The 20159-nt window shown below is 35.4% G+C and overlaps 1 protein-coding gene across 2 annotated transcripts in view; it reads left to right on the top strand.

Annotated features, from left to right (window-relative positions):
* Window positions 1-13883: 13883 nt before the first annotated feature.
* LOC137250157 (transcriptional regulator ovo-like) overlaps window positions 13884-20159 on the top strand; it is a 181873-nt gene continuing 175597 nt past the window's right edge. The window contains exon 1 of one of the 2 annotated variants that reach the window (XM_067782527.1): window positions 13884-15372. In XM_067782527.1, coding sequence (XP_067638628.1) covers window positions 14799-15372 — 574 coding nt within the window. In that variant the 5' untranslated portion in view covers window positions 13884-14798. The remainder of the gene's footprint in view (window positions 15373-20159) is intronic. The other variant, XM_067782528.1, reaches the window with a different exon arrangement.

Raw genomic sequence — 20159 nt, 5'->3', positions numbered from 1 at the left:
GTTCTCATTAATAAAACATTTGCTCATATCTTAAGACCAGCCGGTCTCATTTCAAGAAAATGTTGTCAGTTGAAGAACAAGGTTGTTGTTTTAAGAACAGGTCGATCTATTCTCAAGAACAACAAGTAAAGATGTCTAAGCGTGAGCTTGAATTGTACATCTCATTTCAGATAAATTACTTTTCTACATAACACGTGGCACCGCCCGTTTTAAAAAAACATGTCTCCCCATTTCCTCTTACAATAAAACTTGATAAGTGAAATATCATTGAATCAAAGCTATTTTTTGCTACGTTATGACTTATTATTCTAGTCTACGACCCTTTTAAACTTGTTTTATATCTAAGTTGCCATGGGCTTTAACCGATCCCGTCCATTTTTACTAGAAATATTTTCTGCTGAAGGGAAAATTTGTGTACCCAATTTTATTAAGATGGGTTAATTTTTCTTCGAGTTATGGCTCCCGAAACATTGAGAAATGCTTAGTCATAAAACGGGCGGTGCCACGCCCATTTTTTAAGATTTGAAGTTTTTCCTATTTATTGTTATAACTCCACTTGGGAAATTAAATACCATTGATATAAAGCTCTTTTTTGCATAGATATAGCTTATTGTATTCGTCCACGACCCTTTTAAAAATCTTTTATATACAAGTGGGCGTGGTTCTTAACCGATTTCGTTAGTTTTCCTTCAAAGCATTCCCTATAGTAAAGGAAACCTCTCTGCCGAATTTTGTTACGATAAGTTTAACGATTATTGATTTATGATTATTTATATTTGTAAAATTGATTTTATCACAAGTGAGCGGTGTCACGCACATTTTAACTTTTTTTTTCAAATTTTTATCAAGAGTCTCAATATCAGTCCACATGTCAAATTTCACCATTCTAGGTGTATTATTTACTAAATAATAAGGTTTTTGTGTTTTCCAATATATTATATATATAAAAAGTGGGCGTGGTTATCATCAGATTTCTTTCGAATTTTCAATACCAATTCATTCTGGGTCCAGATAAGCTCGTGTGTCAAACTTGGTGAAGATATCTAAATATTTACTCAAGCCATTGTGTTAACGGCAGACGGACGGACGGACGGACCGGCATGGCTAAATCAAATTTTTTTTCGATATTGATGGTTTTGATATATGGAAATCTATATCTATCTCGATTCCTTTATACCTGTACAACCAACCGTTATTCAATAAAAGTTAATATACTCTGTATACAAAGCACGCTGCGTATAAAAAGTAAGACCATGAAAAGTTTGAATTGAGTCCAGTGGTGCAGGATTTTAGAACGGCGTTTTCTCTGAGTGTAGATCTGACAGCTGTATCACTCCTAACAGCTAGGCAAGCACAAAACGTTATCTATCGTTTCCTCCTCCAACCCGCACTTCCTACATCTTGGGTCACCGACCAATCCCAATTTAAAGGCATGTGACGCCAGAAGGCAGAGTCTAGTCAGAATACCAGTCTTGAGCCTATAGTCCTCTCTTTTTTTAATGATAGGAGCAATTTTAATCTAAGGTTGTAAGACCTGCACATAATCTTATCACTTTACAGCCCGCGCTTGGACCTACCCTTTTCCCGCTTGCTCCATTGTGTGTGCCTCTCGCCTTCTCTCAATCTCGCCAAATCTAAGTGGGACGCCTCCGTAGCAATCTTAAAGGGACACGCACTTTTTAGCTAGTTCATCCACTTTTTGATTCCCATATGCCCTGGGATCCAGTATATATGTACGCTTCTCCCAGTTCCGACCTTTTCCAGGGATTGTTTACACTCCAACACGTGTTTAGATGCTGTGCTATGCGAGATTATTGGCTTAATTACTGCTTGGGTGTTAATATAAAATGACACGGCTGCAGTTTAAGCTATTTTCTTCCAGTGCTTCTAATGCTTTGCTTATGGCTAATACTTCCGCCTGAAAAACTCTACACTGATCTTGGAGCTTGTGGCATCTGTTTATTTCCATATCAGCACAGTATACCGCAGATCTTACTCCTCCAATACTTTGGAGCCATCGGTGTACACATGTATCGCCTCGTCCGCCATTTGGGCACCCTTGCGCCAACCATTCATATCTATTGTGACTTTAAGAGCCCCTTCGAAGCGCAGATAGGAAATTAGGTAGTATGTTCGTCCTGTAATTGATGACGCTATACTACTATGGCCGTACTATCTGCGCTCAAGCTACCCCGAGGCACTGAGCCTAGTTGCAGTTGTTAACGCTATGTTCTTTGCTTCCAGGTCTACAGGCGGAATGTGCACCCGTCGCGGTTATTTTAAATAAACATCAACGGGTATGCGGAACAATGGAAAAACCTCTGAGAAAAAAATAGAAGCATACTGAATAACACAGGCTGCAGGCAGCTAAAACGCGCATGTAAGCGTTTACATATATTTTTATTTAAGACCAATCGTATTCAAAATATGTGGCCCAATACCATCAAACTGCAGTTCAAGTGAAGTATGACATGACTATCTCCGATACCAGTCCATCTATCCAAAAGTTCAAGGACCCAGTCATCTGAACTCTTCTTTTTAAATCATCCACGCCACATTTCCATTCTTAATACCCTTTCATGGGGACGGCCCCATCAAGGTCAGCATTTGGGTTTATTGAAACACAACTTTGTTAATTTGAATTTTATTTGATTTTTTCTGAAACACTATTGAGTGTTTTTAAATACTGTTGGAAACGGTGTAGCACACACTAACACCACTCCTTACAAAACATTTTATTAATCATAAAATAATTAGCGTCTTGCAGCCCTGGTATCTTATTCTATAAGAACTGCCAATCTCTACAAGGCAGCATACATATGTATATGTTTTACATATTTTATTGCCTTCCCTTTTTCTTATAACCGATTCAAGTAGCTGTAGGATTGAGCTTTCTAGAAATATAATAATTCTGTTTTTTTTTTTGCCTCTAAACCTTTTTTGGAAAAATATTATAACATTTGAACCTATCCTAATAGAAAGGTCGTAACTTGAAAGTTTTGTTAAGAACGACGTCCTGGGCGAAGTCGTTAATAAAGGTGGACCTCGAGAGACCGGTTAAAAAGGTTGTAACTGAAAAACTATTTTCTTTGTCAAAAAAGCTTCGAATTTAACTTAATTTAACATTGCGGTTCGAATCGAGCTCAAGGCCTAACAATAATTATTTTTCGTTATGATACCTTCACAATTCACAAACGACATAAATTGGTAAACCAGAATATATATTCATATGTCTTTTACCAAACTTAGTCCATATCTCTTCTGTCAAGCAATTTTTATTTCAATTACAACTTTTTAACCGGCCTCCTGACATACAACTTTATTAACGACTCCGCTCAGATACGGTCTTATTAACAGAATGTGTTTGATATGTCCTTTTCAATAAAACTTTTAAGATGCGACCATTCTATTAGGATAGATCGATTTCATAACGAGGTAAGATTCTTGGACTCATACTGATCCCCAACCAAAAGAATATCACCATTGGCAGTCAGGATTGGTCGCCAAATAATTTGGGAATCATTTTTGGACCTCGACGGAAACTAAAACTCACCAAAGTGAATATAATTAAAATCAATTTACTCCTTCATTGAGCAAATAATACAGCAGTTCACGTTAGCTTGGTGAGTAAGAATCATAACCACATAACCAGATAAGCATGTTTTCATAAATGCCATTATTATCTATATTATGGCCAGTAGCTACGTAATATTATGCATTGTTGTGTCAGAACTTGCTGTTGGTTTTTCCATTGTGAAAAACTCAAAGTGGTATTTGAACGTTTTTTTTTTTTATAATTTTTTGTTATAAAAATAATAATCTTCTATAAAGATTTTCAATCATTAAATTTTCATACTTTAATAAATTTTTTTTATTGTTATCTGCGCAGTTCCTTTTTTGAGACTTAAGAAAACATAAGTACTGAATAATAGTCTCAAAGTTAATTTCAGAGCAATAAACAGTTATTGAGATCACTGTATAGTGTATTTCAGTCTAAGGTGGTAGATGTGACCAAAGCAAAAGGGATAACTGACTCCAAAATAAACAGCCGTGTCAACGTTTTTATTGAGGGTCACGTCACATAAAACAGTATCTAGAAATGCATTAGAGGCACCCGGATATTTGCCAGAATATGGAAGGAAACTACCAGAAAAATATTGGTTTTTAAAGATGTTTGTAACAGCTGATTCATTGACTCAATAACTGCTAAACTACTGCTAAACTCGCAGTATTTTTTTCAAGCTTTCTGAACATGGGGTTTTTTGATTTAATCGCTATCTGAATATAGGGATGTGATATACATGGATTATTCTCTACAAGGTGTCATATTCTTGTCTTGCCTATCAACTTCTTTTTGGCTATAGCCCCTGCCTCAACTTTAAAAAGGATTATTGTTTTTTTTCACTACAAACACTTCTTTTCTGCTAATTAACCCACACTAATCTTTTTTTCCAGTATGAAATATTCATTTTTATACATTTTTACATTTATACTAGCTGATAATCACAATTACTTATTTATTCGGTGATATTATTCACAAATTGCAAATTCCTAGATGACGGCTTATGACCATTCCCAATATATCTTTAGTACCTGGCACTTTTGTTGACGAACGAATGCGCGCAACAATCACTCCGATACTTAAAATTGGAAGCAACAAGTAAAAGTGTCTTAGTTCGGGTGTAACCGAACATTATATACTCAGCGTGAGCTTCAGTAGATTTTATTTCAGATAAAGTACTTTTCTACATAACACGTGGCACCGCCCGTTTAAAAAAAATGTCTCCCCATTTCCTCTTACAATAAAATTTGGTAAGTGAAATATCATTGATTCAAAACTATTTTTTGCTAAGTTATATTTTTCAGAATTTTTTCAAATTTTTTCATCCAACTCAAAAAAAGTTATGAATTTTTAAAAAACACCGTTTTTGTTTTCAAAATGCTATAACTTTTTAAAAAATTTACCGTTTGGGATCTTTATTTTTTTTTTTTTAATTTGTTTTTAAATGTACTTTTCGGAAAAAATACAAAAAAATGTTTAAAGTTTTTTTTTAATTTTTCAGTTTTTCGAGATTTTTCGAATTTCGCCATTTTTTCTTTTTCATAAACATGACGCTTTAAAATGACTCGTTATTTTAATCGTAGATTTCCATAATATATAAAGAAAAGAATAATTAAAAATCATTTTCTTACATTTTTTGTTATATGAATAAAATTGATAAAAAAAAATTTTATTTTTGAAATTTTTTTTTCAATTAAATAAAAAAAAAATATAAAAAAAACTCGGCCCACTCCGGGATTTGTGGGGATGATTGCATAATTGATTGAAGTTTTTTATGAAAAAAAAAATGGCGAAATTCGAAAAATCTCGAAAAACTGAAAAATTAAAAAAAAAACTTTAAACATTTTTTTGTATTTTTTCCGAAAAGTACATTTAAAAACAAATTTAAACAAAAAAAGATCCCAAACGGTCAATTTTTGAAAAAGTTATAGCATTTTGTAAACAAAAACGGTGTTTTTTTTTTTTTAATTCATAACTTTTCTTGAGTTGGATGAAAAAATTTGAAAAAATTCTGAAAAACGTCTTTCGTAAGCTAGGAAAAGAAGAAAAACTTTCAGCCAATTCTAAAGGGGTCGGGTTCAAAATTGATCGAAATGGGATGGAATACCCCATATCTATCTCGATTCCTTTATACCTGTACTACCAACCGTTATCCAATCAAAGTTAATATACTCTGTGTGCAAAGCACGCTGAGTATAAAAATAACTCTGCCAATTACAGACGCATTCCTTAACTTTCTACAGCCTCAAAATTTACGAGTTGGCAAAGACAAGCTTTATTTTAGCATCAAACACCTAATATGCGGCAACCACCATGGTTTTGTTATGGCCAGATCTACCCGAAGGGTTGCTTTAAGGCATTCAGGAAAGGTTTTCAAGTCGATGCAAAATACCTAGAAAATGCCGCATTATACTGGGCTTTTTACTATTTATCCTGTCTATTAATTACATTATTTCTCGCTTTTCTTATTCCAAGTTTGTTTCTGCTGTATGCCGATGACTTGAAAATGTATGCAGATATCAGCTGTTATAATGACGCTGATTTTCTTCACGTAGAGATCAACAAGATATACAGCTGGTGCGTTAGGAGCCATATCTTCCTTAGTATAAGTTAGTGTTACACTATGACACACGGCAAACTTCTTAGGCCATTACAGACTTCTAACGTATTGATGACACTTACGTATCTCCGCAAAACTCCGTTCAAAGATTAAGGTGTGTATTTTGACTCCAAGTATAGTTCTACTACTCACCTTAGTTTCGCAATTTCTAATGCGCCTGTAATGCTTGCATATACGTATAACACGTCCCACATGCACTAAAATTATTATATTCGACATTTGTGTTCTTCAAACTGGAGCGTGTTCAGAAAAGCTTTTTCGCTTTGTGCTTTTTTCGTTACGTCTTATGAGGCACGCTGCCAGTTAGTAACTTTATTCACTCTAAACAATTGTAAAATGTTGCTGGCTACTTCGATTATCTTTGATATTTTCTAGGGAAAAATAGACTGTCCGTCGATTCTTGACAGACGGTAAATAAATATTCCATACAGGAACCTCCGCGGTTCTGATTTTTTTTAATTTGCCTGAGTAGAACAGTCCATAGATCCAAAGCGCCTATCAACAGATTTCGCAGACTCAAAATTCGCCTTTTATTTTCAATTGGAAAAGTTCCTATTACGTAATAATATTAACTTTATGAGGTGGGTTTGGTCAAAGGCTGAGGTATGCTCAAGTCAATACAGAGTCGGATGGAGGTCCCACTTCCCCCACCTAAATAAATACACAGTGAATTAGTGTTTTGATTTCGAACACACACACACACGCGGCTCTCGGGCTAAAATATCCACAACCGTGAATCCAGGAGAGAGAGAGAGAGAGAGAGAGATGTTCACTAGGTAGTGTCGCTGACAATATAGTGTAATCCAAGGACGACGGCTCTCCACAGAGAGAGGGAGATAGAGTGCTAGCTTAGCGGTGGCTGAGATGGTGAAGACGACGGTGGCTCTCGCTAAGGGGTGCTACCGGCGGTAGTAATGACGGCGGTAGTTAGGATCACGCCCGAAGAGAGAGTACTGAGTCCCGTCTTACTCAACTTCCTTCACTATTGTCATAACATATTTTTAGTTTAAACTAAGTTGTACTTTGTAATATCTTATCTGTCTATCTCTAAACAAATAATTACAAAAATGAATGTACACTACTATATTCGACGAATTGCTTACGTTATTTAGGGTACTTTATTGTAATTAATTCGTGGAACCAAACATTTCATAATTATAATTTACAAATAAAAAACAAAAGAACAAAAACAAAATTAGTGGATTGAGTTTGTTTATAGATGAACAAAACCGTGATGTGATTGATATTTTTATAGTCCTTATAAGTGATCCATCATTTGAACCAAGACGTTCAGGTTCGTAGATCGGCCAATCGTCCCCATTAAACTGATTTTAAAATATGTATATATATATGGTTTTTGTATAACCAGCATAAATTAAGTAGTTCTTACACATGCACATAATCATTGCACATTCAAATGAAGGTAGTGTGTAGGGCTCTAAGTCCTTCGACAGTGGCAAGAATCACTATAACATAAAAATTAAGTACCTATTTATGTATATTTCTTTGTGTATACATCAGATCAAAATATTCGAAATGTACGCCGATTAGTGAGAGTGAAGTTTAGTTTCATTCGTCGAAGGAAAATGAATGCAAAGGTAGTGAAAAAGAATATAGTCACAAAAGAGAAAGAACTACAAATTGAACTGCAATCATGAACTAAACTGCCAACACATAAATAAAAAAAACCACGAAAACCGTAGAGAATAAAAATTAAAAAATAATCCTAACGAAATGACAATAAGAGCGTCCAAGCATGCGCGGTAATTTTGCAGTTACTTTTGTTGTGGTGTAATCACTTCAAAGTCAGAGTCACAGTCAGAGTAAATGTTAGACATCATGTAATGGGCTGCAAAACCGGTTTTTAGGACCAGTTGATTCTCTTTTTACTTAAATGAACCTCTCTATTTGTAAACTTGTCTCAGAGTTTTCTCATTGCTAACAACTTCAAATCACAGCTAATCTTTGATCAGCAAACAAACATGTATACGTACATAATACCTACAGAGCGATCTTATACTCACACATTAGCAATTATAGCTGTAAATTTGTCTTGAATTGGATGGTCAGTTCGGATTTGCTTGTCTAACATTCATACAACTGGCCATATTGTCGTATCTATGTGTGTGTTGACACGGAGGCGCCTATGTGGTAAAATAATCGTTCTCGTAGTAAACAAAGCGAGAGTTACTCATCCAATTGTATCCCTCTTTAGAATTTAAATTCGCCGCAAAAAATAGAATGGCGGCACTCTACTATGTGAATGTGTAGGTCAGTGTGTTTTTCGTACCGGCAGTTTGCTCTGCTTGAATAACGTTAGTTCGACGAATGTGTAAGTCGATAAGTAAATATTATGGACAGTTAAGTGAGAGTGGAAAGAAGTATGTATGTATGTTTACGAATATATGTTATACATAAAGAGCAAGTAGTTTACTTGATTAGAGAACCCACCTGCGATCGGTTATTTCACTCAGTTGAAAAGGCAGAACGCCTATTAGAGTAGATCCATATGTATGTATATAATTCACCAAATTTTTTATTTGATTTCAAATTGTCTTATTGGATTTTGTAATTTTTTTGAATATTTAGTTCTCTAGACCGGCAGCTGAAGGAATTGAGCAAGGAGATAGGAGGATCATGTTCTGTTTTTAGCTCTAAAGTCATAGAAGCTTGCAGATTATAATTCTAGACATTGCCGAAATGTTCCAATAAATCATGTGGATATAAGTTCTCCACAGATGTTTTAAGACCTGATTGTGCAAAAAGTAAGTTTTACCTAAAAATTTTAAGACAGGATGTTTATTCCTAACGTCGATAGAGATAGCGGCTGAGGAGGTGTGGTTTGTTAAAAAAATTACAATAGAATCACCTGGCAAAACGAAAAAATTTATAATGGAACCCAGCCCCATATATTTTTCTTGTAGTAACTCTCTGCTTAACCCCTTTGTGAAGTGTAACTCGATAACCGATCCACAAATAGCAAACCTTTTACACTACTAATTCTTTGTTTTTTTTTTTTTGGAGAACGGATAAGCAAGGTGATTCGGGTTGTGTCATCAGACCTCTTACGTTATTTTGCGTAGAAGTTATGAAAGTTGACTGCACAATATGTATTTATCATCAAGAAAATATATAATCTTTGACATATGCTCACACTCAACACACCTCAAATTGTGGCTTTAGCCAGTGATGCAAAATCTGTATACCTAAAATTTCCAAATTTCCATTTTTTCAAAGGTTAAGTTATACGTACATTGGTCTACAACTTAATAATATTTGTTCTAACAGTATACAACTTTTATTTTATAGAAAAAAATGTCTGACAGCCCGTAGAAAACAGAGAGCATTTGCATTTCTAACTTTTGGTAGCGTTTGCCTCCTCCCTTTTCCTGACTATGTATATTGAAAAATATTCTTAGATATTATTTGCATATATTATGGCAGAAATTCTTAATATCAAAAAATTTATTAAAATGCGACATGAAAAGACCACTATTTCTTAGTTTGAATATTTTTTTTATTTTTCAATTTAAGATTTTTAGTGGTTGCCATCTTGATCAGACTTTTTATAGTTAATTATACATAAGACCCACTTGCAGAACGGCAATTTCATTTTTTAACTCAGAATAAACCTGACGAGCAGTTGGAATCATACAGTTTTGACACATTTTTTAATTAACTCTAAAAAAATAACTTGACGTTCTGCAAGTGGGGCTAAGTGAGCTTTTTTGGCAATTCTTATTTTTTTTAGTATGAAGTAAATCTGTGAAGTACTGGGAGAAAAGGCTTTGAAGAGATTTAAAAAATGTATAATCGAAACAGCTGTCGCCTTTTCCGTCCTGATGTCACGTTATTTAAATTTTTCCCAAATTATTAAATAAATTATAAATTGAAAATTGCTTCAAATAAATGTTTTCATACATTTAAAGCAAAAATGGTAATCCCTACTTAAAAACTCATACTGGGTATGTTTATTGGAACGATTTTCCGTCATCACTTGTCAAATGTGGTTTGGAGATAGTCCTGTTTCAGCGCTGTGCCATCTTCAGTGTCATCTTTCGTTCTATCCAAGCATATACTTGTACTAGTACCAAATAAGTACAAGTACAAAAATATTTCAAAAGGTAAGTGCAAAATGAAAGTACCGAAGGAATTCGAGTGGTTGTTAAGCGCAATATAAAGCTGTGTAGGTTCACAACTTCCACAATCCAAATGTTAACTTTCGAGGAGAATCCTGCAACAAGTATGAACGTATCATGCATATATTTTGCAGGCGGTGCTCTGGTGACCCCAAGGACCTTCCTAAGTGTGGTCATATTGAATCGTTCCCGAGATGATCGGACAGGTACTTTAATGGTGCCTTGCTACGCTGACATACTGGACTTATATCCGGAAAAGACCATCAACATCGATAGTACTCCCCAGTACCTTCGGGGAAATCCTCATCAGTGCTAGACAAAAAAGTATAAAACATAAACCTATAAAATACTAACAAGTAGTGCAAAGAAAATCCTTTTTGCATAAAATTTTTCTTAATTTTTTAACAAATTTCACAAACAAAACACTAATTTACATATAGAGCTGGATTTCGATTCGATTTTAATCGACATTTTTAACCGAACGAAGAATCGATTATTTTTAATAAGCGATAGATTTTTTAGCCTGGAAAGTTTTGATTAATTTAGAGTAACAGTAGGTGCAATTTCATATTTATTATTATAAATTTAAAGTTGCGTCTCTGTTCTGGTCTGGTAACAACTAGTTACGAAAATGACAAGCAGCTTTTCGTAGTCTCATTGGGGGTAAAGTCGTTACCAGCAAAATAGGTGGAAACGTCTTGGTACTAAAGAAAGAGAAAGATGAAGAAATTTTATCATTACCTTAAATTGGCGCTTAGTCGGCTTGGTAATTTCGACAGTCACGCCAGCTATCCCTGTTTTAACATAGCGGATACCAATTGCGAACTCCAAGGGAAATCGAGTATTTTTAATGAAGGTATCCCCCTTGGTCTGATATATATGCTCCTGCAAGTAAGATATAACAGTATCGAATACACTTATAACCCCATTTCGATGGTCAGACCAGTTAAAATCGTGTAAACAATTAATTACAAATCAACATTTTTCGACTCGATTGAATCCATTTTTTTTTTTTTTTTTTTTTTTTTGAGAATCGAGTTGAAAATATCTAATTAAAAATACTGCACTTGAGGAGTTCCAAACCAAAACACATTAAGTGACTCATAAAAAGTTTGTAATTATTGAATTTTGGTCTAAAAAAAATCTATTTATTGTGTTTTGGTTTGGAAGTGCTGATTTTGGGCATTTTGCTATTCGCAGCAGAGGGGGTTTGGATTAGGAGGGTTAAGAAAGACTTAAGGAGTATTTAAGGAGCATACGAGTACTCACACAACTAATCCTCATACGTATAAAATATATGGTCCAATTTAGGTTGCGATAGTCAGAATCACCTACTTCAGCTAGGAATGGTCCTTCACAGAACTTCATGGAACAAATTAGGACGAGCACTTTCCAAAAATAGCAAGAAATTTGCTTATCGGACAACTCCCAAGCAACAGCTGGACGACTTTATATTGAAGACATATGACGAGTATGAGAGAAATGGTACATGTGATCCACCAAATTATTGCAGGGTTGATGAAATTATGGTACCAAACCTTCTATTCTTCAAAAGCAAAATGCATAAAATCAGCACATCCAAACCAAGTGTTTTTTAAATAATCCTTAAGGAGAATAAACATAACATAACAAAGTTTCCAACTCAAAAAATTTAAAAATTGTATGAAATGATTGTGTTTTGCTATGAAACATATTTTTTAGAATGTTCTAGAATGGCTAAACTTTCTGTTGTTTACTTCCTATAAAGATTATTACATAGATTTTAGAAAGTGAAACTAATGATATGTTTGGGACATACCTCAAAAAAATTAAGGGTGCACCTATTGCGTTTCGGTTTTGGACACGTCACTTGTATTTACTTCAACATTCAAGTACTACTGTGTTAACACTTGCACTCGCCAAGTCCCAGTAGTAAGGTAATAATTATTGCACTTGTACTTAAATATGTGCTTCAATGCAAATTATCATTAGAATAGCAAACAATAAACAAGCTTATTATTAAAGTCAAAACGATTTTTCTCTTCAAATTTATCAAGCACTGATTTCATGGAAACAACGTGCGAATTTTACTTGTACCATACACAAACACAGCCTTGAACATCTATCATAGACTTACCTAAAAAGTGGACAAAAATAAAATTCACAAAAGTGCAGCAGTTAATATGCAACAAGCTAAGAAAACAACAACTGCATGGGCAAACAAAATCAAACAGCGAGAAGACCGCAAGTAACAAAGAATTCAAAGTCAAGAGCAAAGTCACAAAAACATATGTAAGTGAACGAAGGAGGTAAGAAAGCGTATACACAAAATTTGTGTGAAGTAACAGCCCAATACTCATGCATCCCATTATGATATACACACATACAAAAATTCACGTTGCCGGCAATAATAGAGTCGCTGCAAAAAATCAAAAACTCTACCCACAAACAAAAAAAAAGTAATGCTAGTATTACCTACACCTTGACTCTGAACTATCAAGTCGCGGTCGTGGTCTACGGCCGTTGAAGCCAAATTCACGTTAACTTAAAGCCGCAAAATCAAGAAACCAAAGCAAATCTGAAAAACTAAACATGCTTCGTGAAAAGGAGGCAGAGGGGTGTGTACGACGATGGAAAACCAAGGAGCATGAAAGCAACAAAAATTTAGTCAAACGGCAAGATGCACTTGAGATACCGGCCTTTATAGCGAGAATTATATTATTGAGTACTAAAGTGAGCAACTGTGTGTAATGGCAATACAAATATGAGCGAGAGTTTATAGTAAGGAGATTTGCCTACAAGCGAAAATACGTCTACTACTTAAGCCTCTATTAAATGTTGCAATGGGCCAACAGGTGAGTCAAACTGAGAGTGTTTACGTGTATGAGTGCAAGTAAGATATGCATGTTAAAACCGTTAAACACAATCACTCGTAAAGTGTGGCTCAGGAGAATCCAATCGATTTCTATGAAAGCGAATTCAAAACACAACCACGAAACGTGAGAGTTGAGATACAGGTTACTACTAATGAATACATTGATAGCTTACATTGCTTCGTTTATGTGCTCATCTGAGCGTTGATCACCTGCAAACATCAGCACTACCACCACCAATGTTATTATTCTATGTATTCGCACTCTAGCTCTGATACATATCGTTTGCTGCTGCGAACGGAATATAGAGGCAGTTACAGTTGTAGCGAGAGCGAGAACCTAAGCTTAGAATTCTGATCGTGTAGCGGTTGCGTCAAATTCTAACTACATTCGCTGATCGCACGCTTTACTGACAAAGTATGGCTTACGGTTTTTTCGTTTCAACAACAAAAAAATAAAGATATCAAGTAGCAACCAACTTTGACAACGGAAAAAACTCACACACATTAACAAAAATCATTGAAAAGGAAAAACAGCGATACGAAGTAAAGAATTACGATCGGTTGCTTACAAATAAACTAACCGACCGGCCTTATACTGAGTGCTGGATTTTCACGCCGTTGTATGACACAGCCCCACCGAGTGATACTCCACCGTCGATTCTACATATATACGTGTATGTGTGTATATCGTGCGTTTCTGGCGGTATTGGATGAACCGCTGCTGCTTCTGATTGACGATGACGACGACACTGGCTGTCTTTGGACTAACTGCTTGTGCGCAAATACCGCTGGAATACAGTAAGAGACGATCCAGCGTTGAGAATACATGCATTAATCGCTTCCAACTCGCGTTCGTCATTAGAAGTTAAAACAAGTACATACAACTACATAAACTTTGTATAAAATACACAGAAAAAAATTTACTGTCAAAAAAAAAAAACAAAAAAAAAAGCAATAAACATACAGTGAAGTGAGATTCCTTCTCAATAAAAGTTTTTTTTATAAAAAAAAAAGCATTTATTTAATAAATATAATGGGAATGGTTTGAACGAGAATTTAAAGGATTCAAGTGCGAACATCAGACAATAATTTTGTGCGAATAAAAAGAATGGCTATATAAAAATACAGAGCTTATTCAAATATTTATTGCTTTTTTAATATAAATAAAACGTGAACTGAACCCAAGCGCAACTCTTATGCCACTAAATTTTATGAAGCCATTTTTATTGTGTAAAGACCATGCCCTGTTAAAATATTACAAAAAAAAATAATGTTTGAAAGTTAAAATAAAAACAACTAAGTCAGCATTTAAAAATTCTTAATTAAAAATTAAAAAAAAATTATACTTATAGGAAAAGAGAAACAAAATGGCTAGTCCGTGCTTTCAATATATTAAAAAACTAAAAGTATTAAGTAAAATCAGAAGTGAGTGAATTTCCCAATTTAACTGAAAAAGTGAGTTCAAAAATTTAAATTGGCACAGTGTAAGTGAGCAAAGCTCGGATAAGTTCTCATCTGCCAGTGACTATGAATATAGGCAACATACTAGAAAAGTGCGTCTAATTCAAAAGAAAACATAACATTTTATAAGATTTTTGAAAATCAAGTTTTCAAATTGTCAAAATGCCGAAAATTTTTCTCATAAAAAATCGGCTGCATCAACAGCAACAAAGACTATTGGAGTCGCAAAATTTGCTGCAGGATAAAAATGAGGATGATCGCCTTGTACCGCCTTTATGTCCCTCGCCCCCAGTAGGCGGTGGTAGCCACAGTTCAACAGTACTCACAGATACCCTGCATTCGTATAGCCCACCGACACGCAGTACACACAATACTCGTAGCACGTTAAGAACGCCTACACCAACTCGATTATCATCACCACCGCCTCTAACACCAGCACCACAGAAACCACCGAAAACTCCCGAACCGCAAGGTAGTGGATCAGCGCCTCCCCCCTTGGTCTCCCGTCCCACAACTCCAAAAGCTACAGTGAATGTTGATGTGGATGAAACCACCGATGCAAAACCAATAAATCAGCTAGACGCAACGACAACAATTGCATCCATAGATAGTACAACAAATACAGCAGCGACTCCTAATTCGCCACCCTGTCCAAGAAAACGCCTTTATCACAGACGTTACTTTTTCGGACAACAACAAAAGCAATTATATAACAAGGATGTCAATGCTGAAGAAGGTAAGTTATTTACTCGCATTAAATGTAGTCAATAGTTTTCGCACTCCTGCAGTGTTAAACAAAATATTTTATTAACAAAACTCTTAAGCATATCGTTTAGAACTAAAGTTAGAACCAGGGTGCAGCCACAAATATTTTTTCACTGACAATAGAATCTTGAAAATCGAATCGCAAATATACATATTTAATATCATATATAACATTCCATTTAATCGTAAAGTAAATGCAAAATATATAATGTCATATGCATACTAAAACTTTAAGTTTTCTTTTGAGCTATTAGCTATTAAAACTACAATCTATTATGAAAGGAAATATTTTTTCGAGTGCACAGTGACTTTAAATATTGCAGGATATACATTAAGGTTTTAATAATACTGTTTTTATGGTCTCAGCCCATTTACAAAAAGGCATTGCACATGGCTTGCTTTGACATACCTCTTGAATTATGTCCTTTGAATCCCTTCTATAACTTATTTCTTTTATATTTAAGGTCATTGTGACCAAATGTTAAAACTTAAATTCATACACTTTGTTCTCCTATGGAGGCTTCTAAAAAGCTCTCATCGGAGCGTATACCATGGAAAAAATGCATTTTAAAATGTATGTTAAAATTTTTTTGAAAAAATCTTTTAATGAGTCCCAAAGACAACAAAGAAATCCGTAGGCCCTTATCAGAGCCTCACCTTCGATTTAGAAAAAACGAATTTGTTATTGTTTATAATAAATAAGTAGTTCAATTCCTTTTTAGTCTTTACTAGCTTTGTCAACTTCTAATCGTCGAGGCCGCGTTAAAAGCTGCTAACTCCATACAAGAAAATTTTACAGTAGAACGAAAAAAATTAATTGAATTCAATATTGTAAACTTCAAAATGTATTAAAAATAAATGCTTACATAATTTTGTGGAGCATTTGTTTCTGATTTTGCGGGAGCTTTTATTTTTAATAGGGAGGTTTTTTTTCTAATAACTCTTAGAAGTTCTGGACATTAAGCAAAAATATTTCTTTTCCCACCATGTACACAAAGTGAAGGATGGAATTAGTAGCTTCAATGTTTTAATACTCTATCTGTTGCTTTCTCCTTGTAACTATTCCGCTAGGTGATTTTTGCTAGTCTCTATGATAAAATTCGAAGACCAATAATCAAAAAAGAAAAACTAAAAAGTCACCAATTCGTTCAAGTTTCATGCAGTACTTTTTAGAATTTCCTTTGCAATAAGTATTTCAGTACTCCTTTGAGGGTGTGTTGAGTGAAGGAGTTACAATTTTCTTTACTACTACAGAAGCAGAAAATATTTTCGAAATATTATTCAGATATGAAGCAGAAAATTCTTTTTGATATTATCAGCTTTAATTATTACAAGGAAGAGGCTATTTATTATACGGTATCGTTGGTAGTGAAAACAGATTTATCGAATATGAAAAAATAATAATTCTTAACCAATTTAAGTTACTAATTGAAAATACCTAAATACTAATTTTAAAGCGCAATAGGCGGAATAGGAGAGACAATTTAACTAAGTAAAAACCTTAATTCTGAAGCCATTGCGCATGTTATTCCAAATAATAAATTAATATTGCTCATGCCTTGGATGGAAAAGTACAAACTTAAAACACCAAAAATTTGCTACACAACTCCATTTTTGCTTTTCAATATTTAAACATATAAATATAAATACATTTTTTTTCGATATTTGTAAATTTCAGCACAAAGTTTAGAGCATCGGATAATGCCGGTCTGGATTTAGATTTCTATCAGTGAAATATTGAATTTAATACAAAAAAATTCACGGTGTACGTAATAAAAGTGGGCAGTGCTCAAATAAAAATACATACCTGAATGGGAATAAATATGTATATTTTTAATAAATAGGTGCGGGTTCGTTTCTTAAGTCTTTTGTTCGAGAGCAATTTACATCATTATTCCAAAGAGCCGTGAGCAAATTAAATTTATGCTGTAGAATATTTTGCCCACACGTATTGGTCAAACATAATAATTAAATGCAAGCACTATTTTTCTTTTTTAAATTATTTTTTCTTGTCAATTGAGTTTCCTCGCACTTGTATATTAAAGATTATATGAGACGAAAATCGTAACGTGCAAAATATATCCCATCGGAAGTGCACTCGTCGTTGAAAATGCTACTAATTACAGTGTAACAATTTCGAGTACATTTTTGTTTTAAAAATTATGTATTATTAGGGTCAATGTTTCATTTGTTCCACATCCTAAAAGCTTTCATTTTTCGCTGGTAGTGACAAATCGCTTTGAGTGTATTCCTGCAATGGTGAAACGATCTTGTCCGCACCTTAAATTGTAGCAAAATCATCATAAAATAAAAGGACTTAAGTACAATAAATTGTACGAAAAAGAATTTTTTTCCTAGTACAATTTATTAGCGATATACAGTTGTGCTATTCATCTTAAAAATGAGCAAAAATTATTCAATCTTGCCATTACTAAATGCTCACAATTTTTATTACAAACAGAGGGCGGTTTGTCAAAAAAGCAGACAACTTGGAAAACTCAAAGCTTTTAAATAGCAAAGCTATTATATTTACTTACTTATTCAAATTTTTTCACTGCATTTTTCTTATCACAATGTATTGCGCAAATGCAACCCAACAGACATTTCGGTAAATGTTTTTGGAAATAACTTTAAGTAAGTTTATATAATAAGCAAAGTATAAACGCTTTCAATATTTAATCAGTTTTAATTTTCTTCAGGGCAGTGAAGACGTTTTCTAAGTTTAAATCGCCGGGCCCAAATGGTATATTCCCGGCCATGCTACAAGTCTCAAGTAGGGCGGTCGTGGAATGGCTTAAAATAATATTCGATGGGTGCATAAGACTGAATCATGTACCGCACTCTTGGAGATGAAAAGCTGCTCTCCACAACACAGCATGCGTACACCAAAGACAAGTCGGTAGACACCGCACTGCATAGGGTGGTAATAAGAATAGAGAAATCCCTGAAATATAAGGAGTATGCTCTAGGAGTCTTCTTGGACATTGCCGGGGCTTTCAATAATGTTGCAAAATGGGCGATTATGGATATTAATTACATTAAAGTACATCCTGCCTTAATCAGATGGATCGGCTGCATGTTAAATTGCAGAAAGATTACATCACAATGGGGATTGTACGAGGCCACGAAATCAGCAGACAAGGGCAGGCCCCAGGGAGGGGTGCTATCACCTCTGCTGTGGACGCTGGTCATCAACCAACTGCTCAGGATGAGGGACCCGTAAAACTTACGGCTTACGCAGATGACGTTGCAATTATCATAAGTGGAAAGTGCCTTCCAACGATTAGTTCTTTGATGGATCGGGCGCTTCGGGATATTCATACCTGGTCATCTAATGTCGGGTTGAAAGTCAATGCGGAGAAGACGGATATGGTCTTATTTACAAAGAGGTACAAGGTCCCAAATTGGACCAGGCCTAAGTTAGGAGGGGTGACCTTACAGAAGAAACCTTGCACAAAATATCTAGGAATCATCCTAGACAGTAGGCTGTCATGGAAGCTCAACGTGGAGGAGAGGGTCAAGAAGGCTTCAACGGCACTCTATGCATGTAAAAGAATGCTGGAGTGTATGTGGGGCCTTCTCTTTCTCATTGGATTTTTACAGCGATTGTAAGCCCTATTCTATACTATGGAGTTCTTGTTTGGTGGAAAGCCACACAAAAAACAACATACCTCAAAAAATTTGAGAGGTTATGCAGACTGTCGATGCTTAGCATTAAGGGAGCCCTGAAAACAACTCCGATGGCTGCACTGTATGTCATTCATCACATTCCACCTGTAGACCTGGTAGCAAAGAACAAAGCATTAACGACCGCAACCAGGCTCGGTGCTTCGGGGCAGCTTGAGCGCCGGCCATATGGCCATAGTAGTATAGCGTCATCAACCACAAGACGAACAGACTACCTGATTCCCTATCTGCGCTTCGAGGGAGATTTTAAGGCCAAAATATAGGTGGACGGTTGGCGCAAGGGTTCTCAAATGGTGGACGAGGGGATACATGTGTACACAGGGGGTTCCAAAGTAGTGGAAGGAGTAGAGTCTGCGGTATACTGCGCTGATCCGGAAATAATCAGATCCCACAGGCTGCCGGATTACTGTAGCGTTTTCCAAGCGGAAATATTAGCCGTAACCAAAGCAGTAGAAACACTGGAAGAGAATAGCTTAAGCCGCAACCATGTTAACTTTTATATTGACAGTCAAGCAGCAATTAAGGAAATAATCTCGCATAGCACAGCATCTAAATGCACGTTAGAGTGTAAGCAGTCTCTGGAGAGAATCGGGACAGGGAGAAGCACACATCTATATTGGATCCCAGGGCATATGGGAATAGATGGGAATGAAAAAGCGGACGAACTAGCTAAAAAGGGCGCATCCCTTGAAGCTTGATCCGTTGACGTCGCAATTAGTCTGGGCGAGATTAAACGAAGGCGAGAAGTGCACATGATCGACCAAGCGGGAAAGCCGTGGGTTCAAGCGCAGGGATGTAAAGTGTCGAAGATTGTGTGTAGGTCTTACAACCTTAGACTAACAAAGTTGCTACTATCATTAAAAAGAGAGGACCGTAAACTCATGACGGGTATTCTGACTGGACACTGCCTTCTGGCGTCGCATGCCTTTAAATTAGGCTTGGTCAGTGATAGCAGATGTAGGAAGTGCGGGTTGAAGGAGGAAACGATCGAGCACGTTTTGTGCTCGTGCCCTGCACTTGCCAGGCTAAGACTCCAGCTATTAGGAGTGATACAGCTGTCAGATCTAGAAA

Source organism: Eurosta solidaginis, chromosome 4 (genome assembly GCF_040869045.1).
Source record: "Eurosta solidaginis isolate ZX-2024a chromosome 4, ASM4086904v1, whole genome shotgun sequence".
Classification (NCBI taxonomy): Eukaryota; Metazoa; Arthropoda; class Insecta; order Diptera; family Tephritidae; genus Eurosta; species Eurosta solidaginis.
This window is presented reverse-complemented; position numbering and strand designations above follow the sequence as displayed.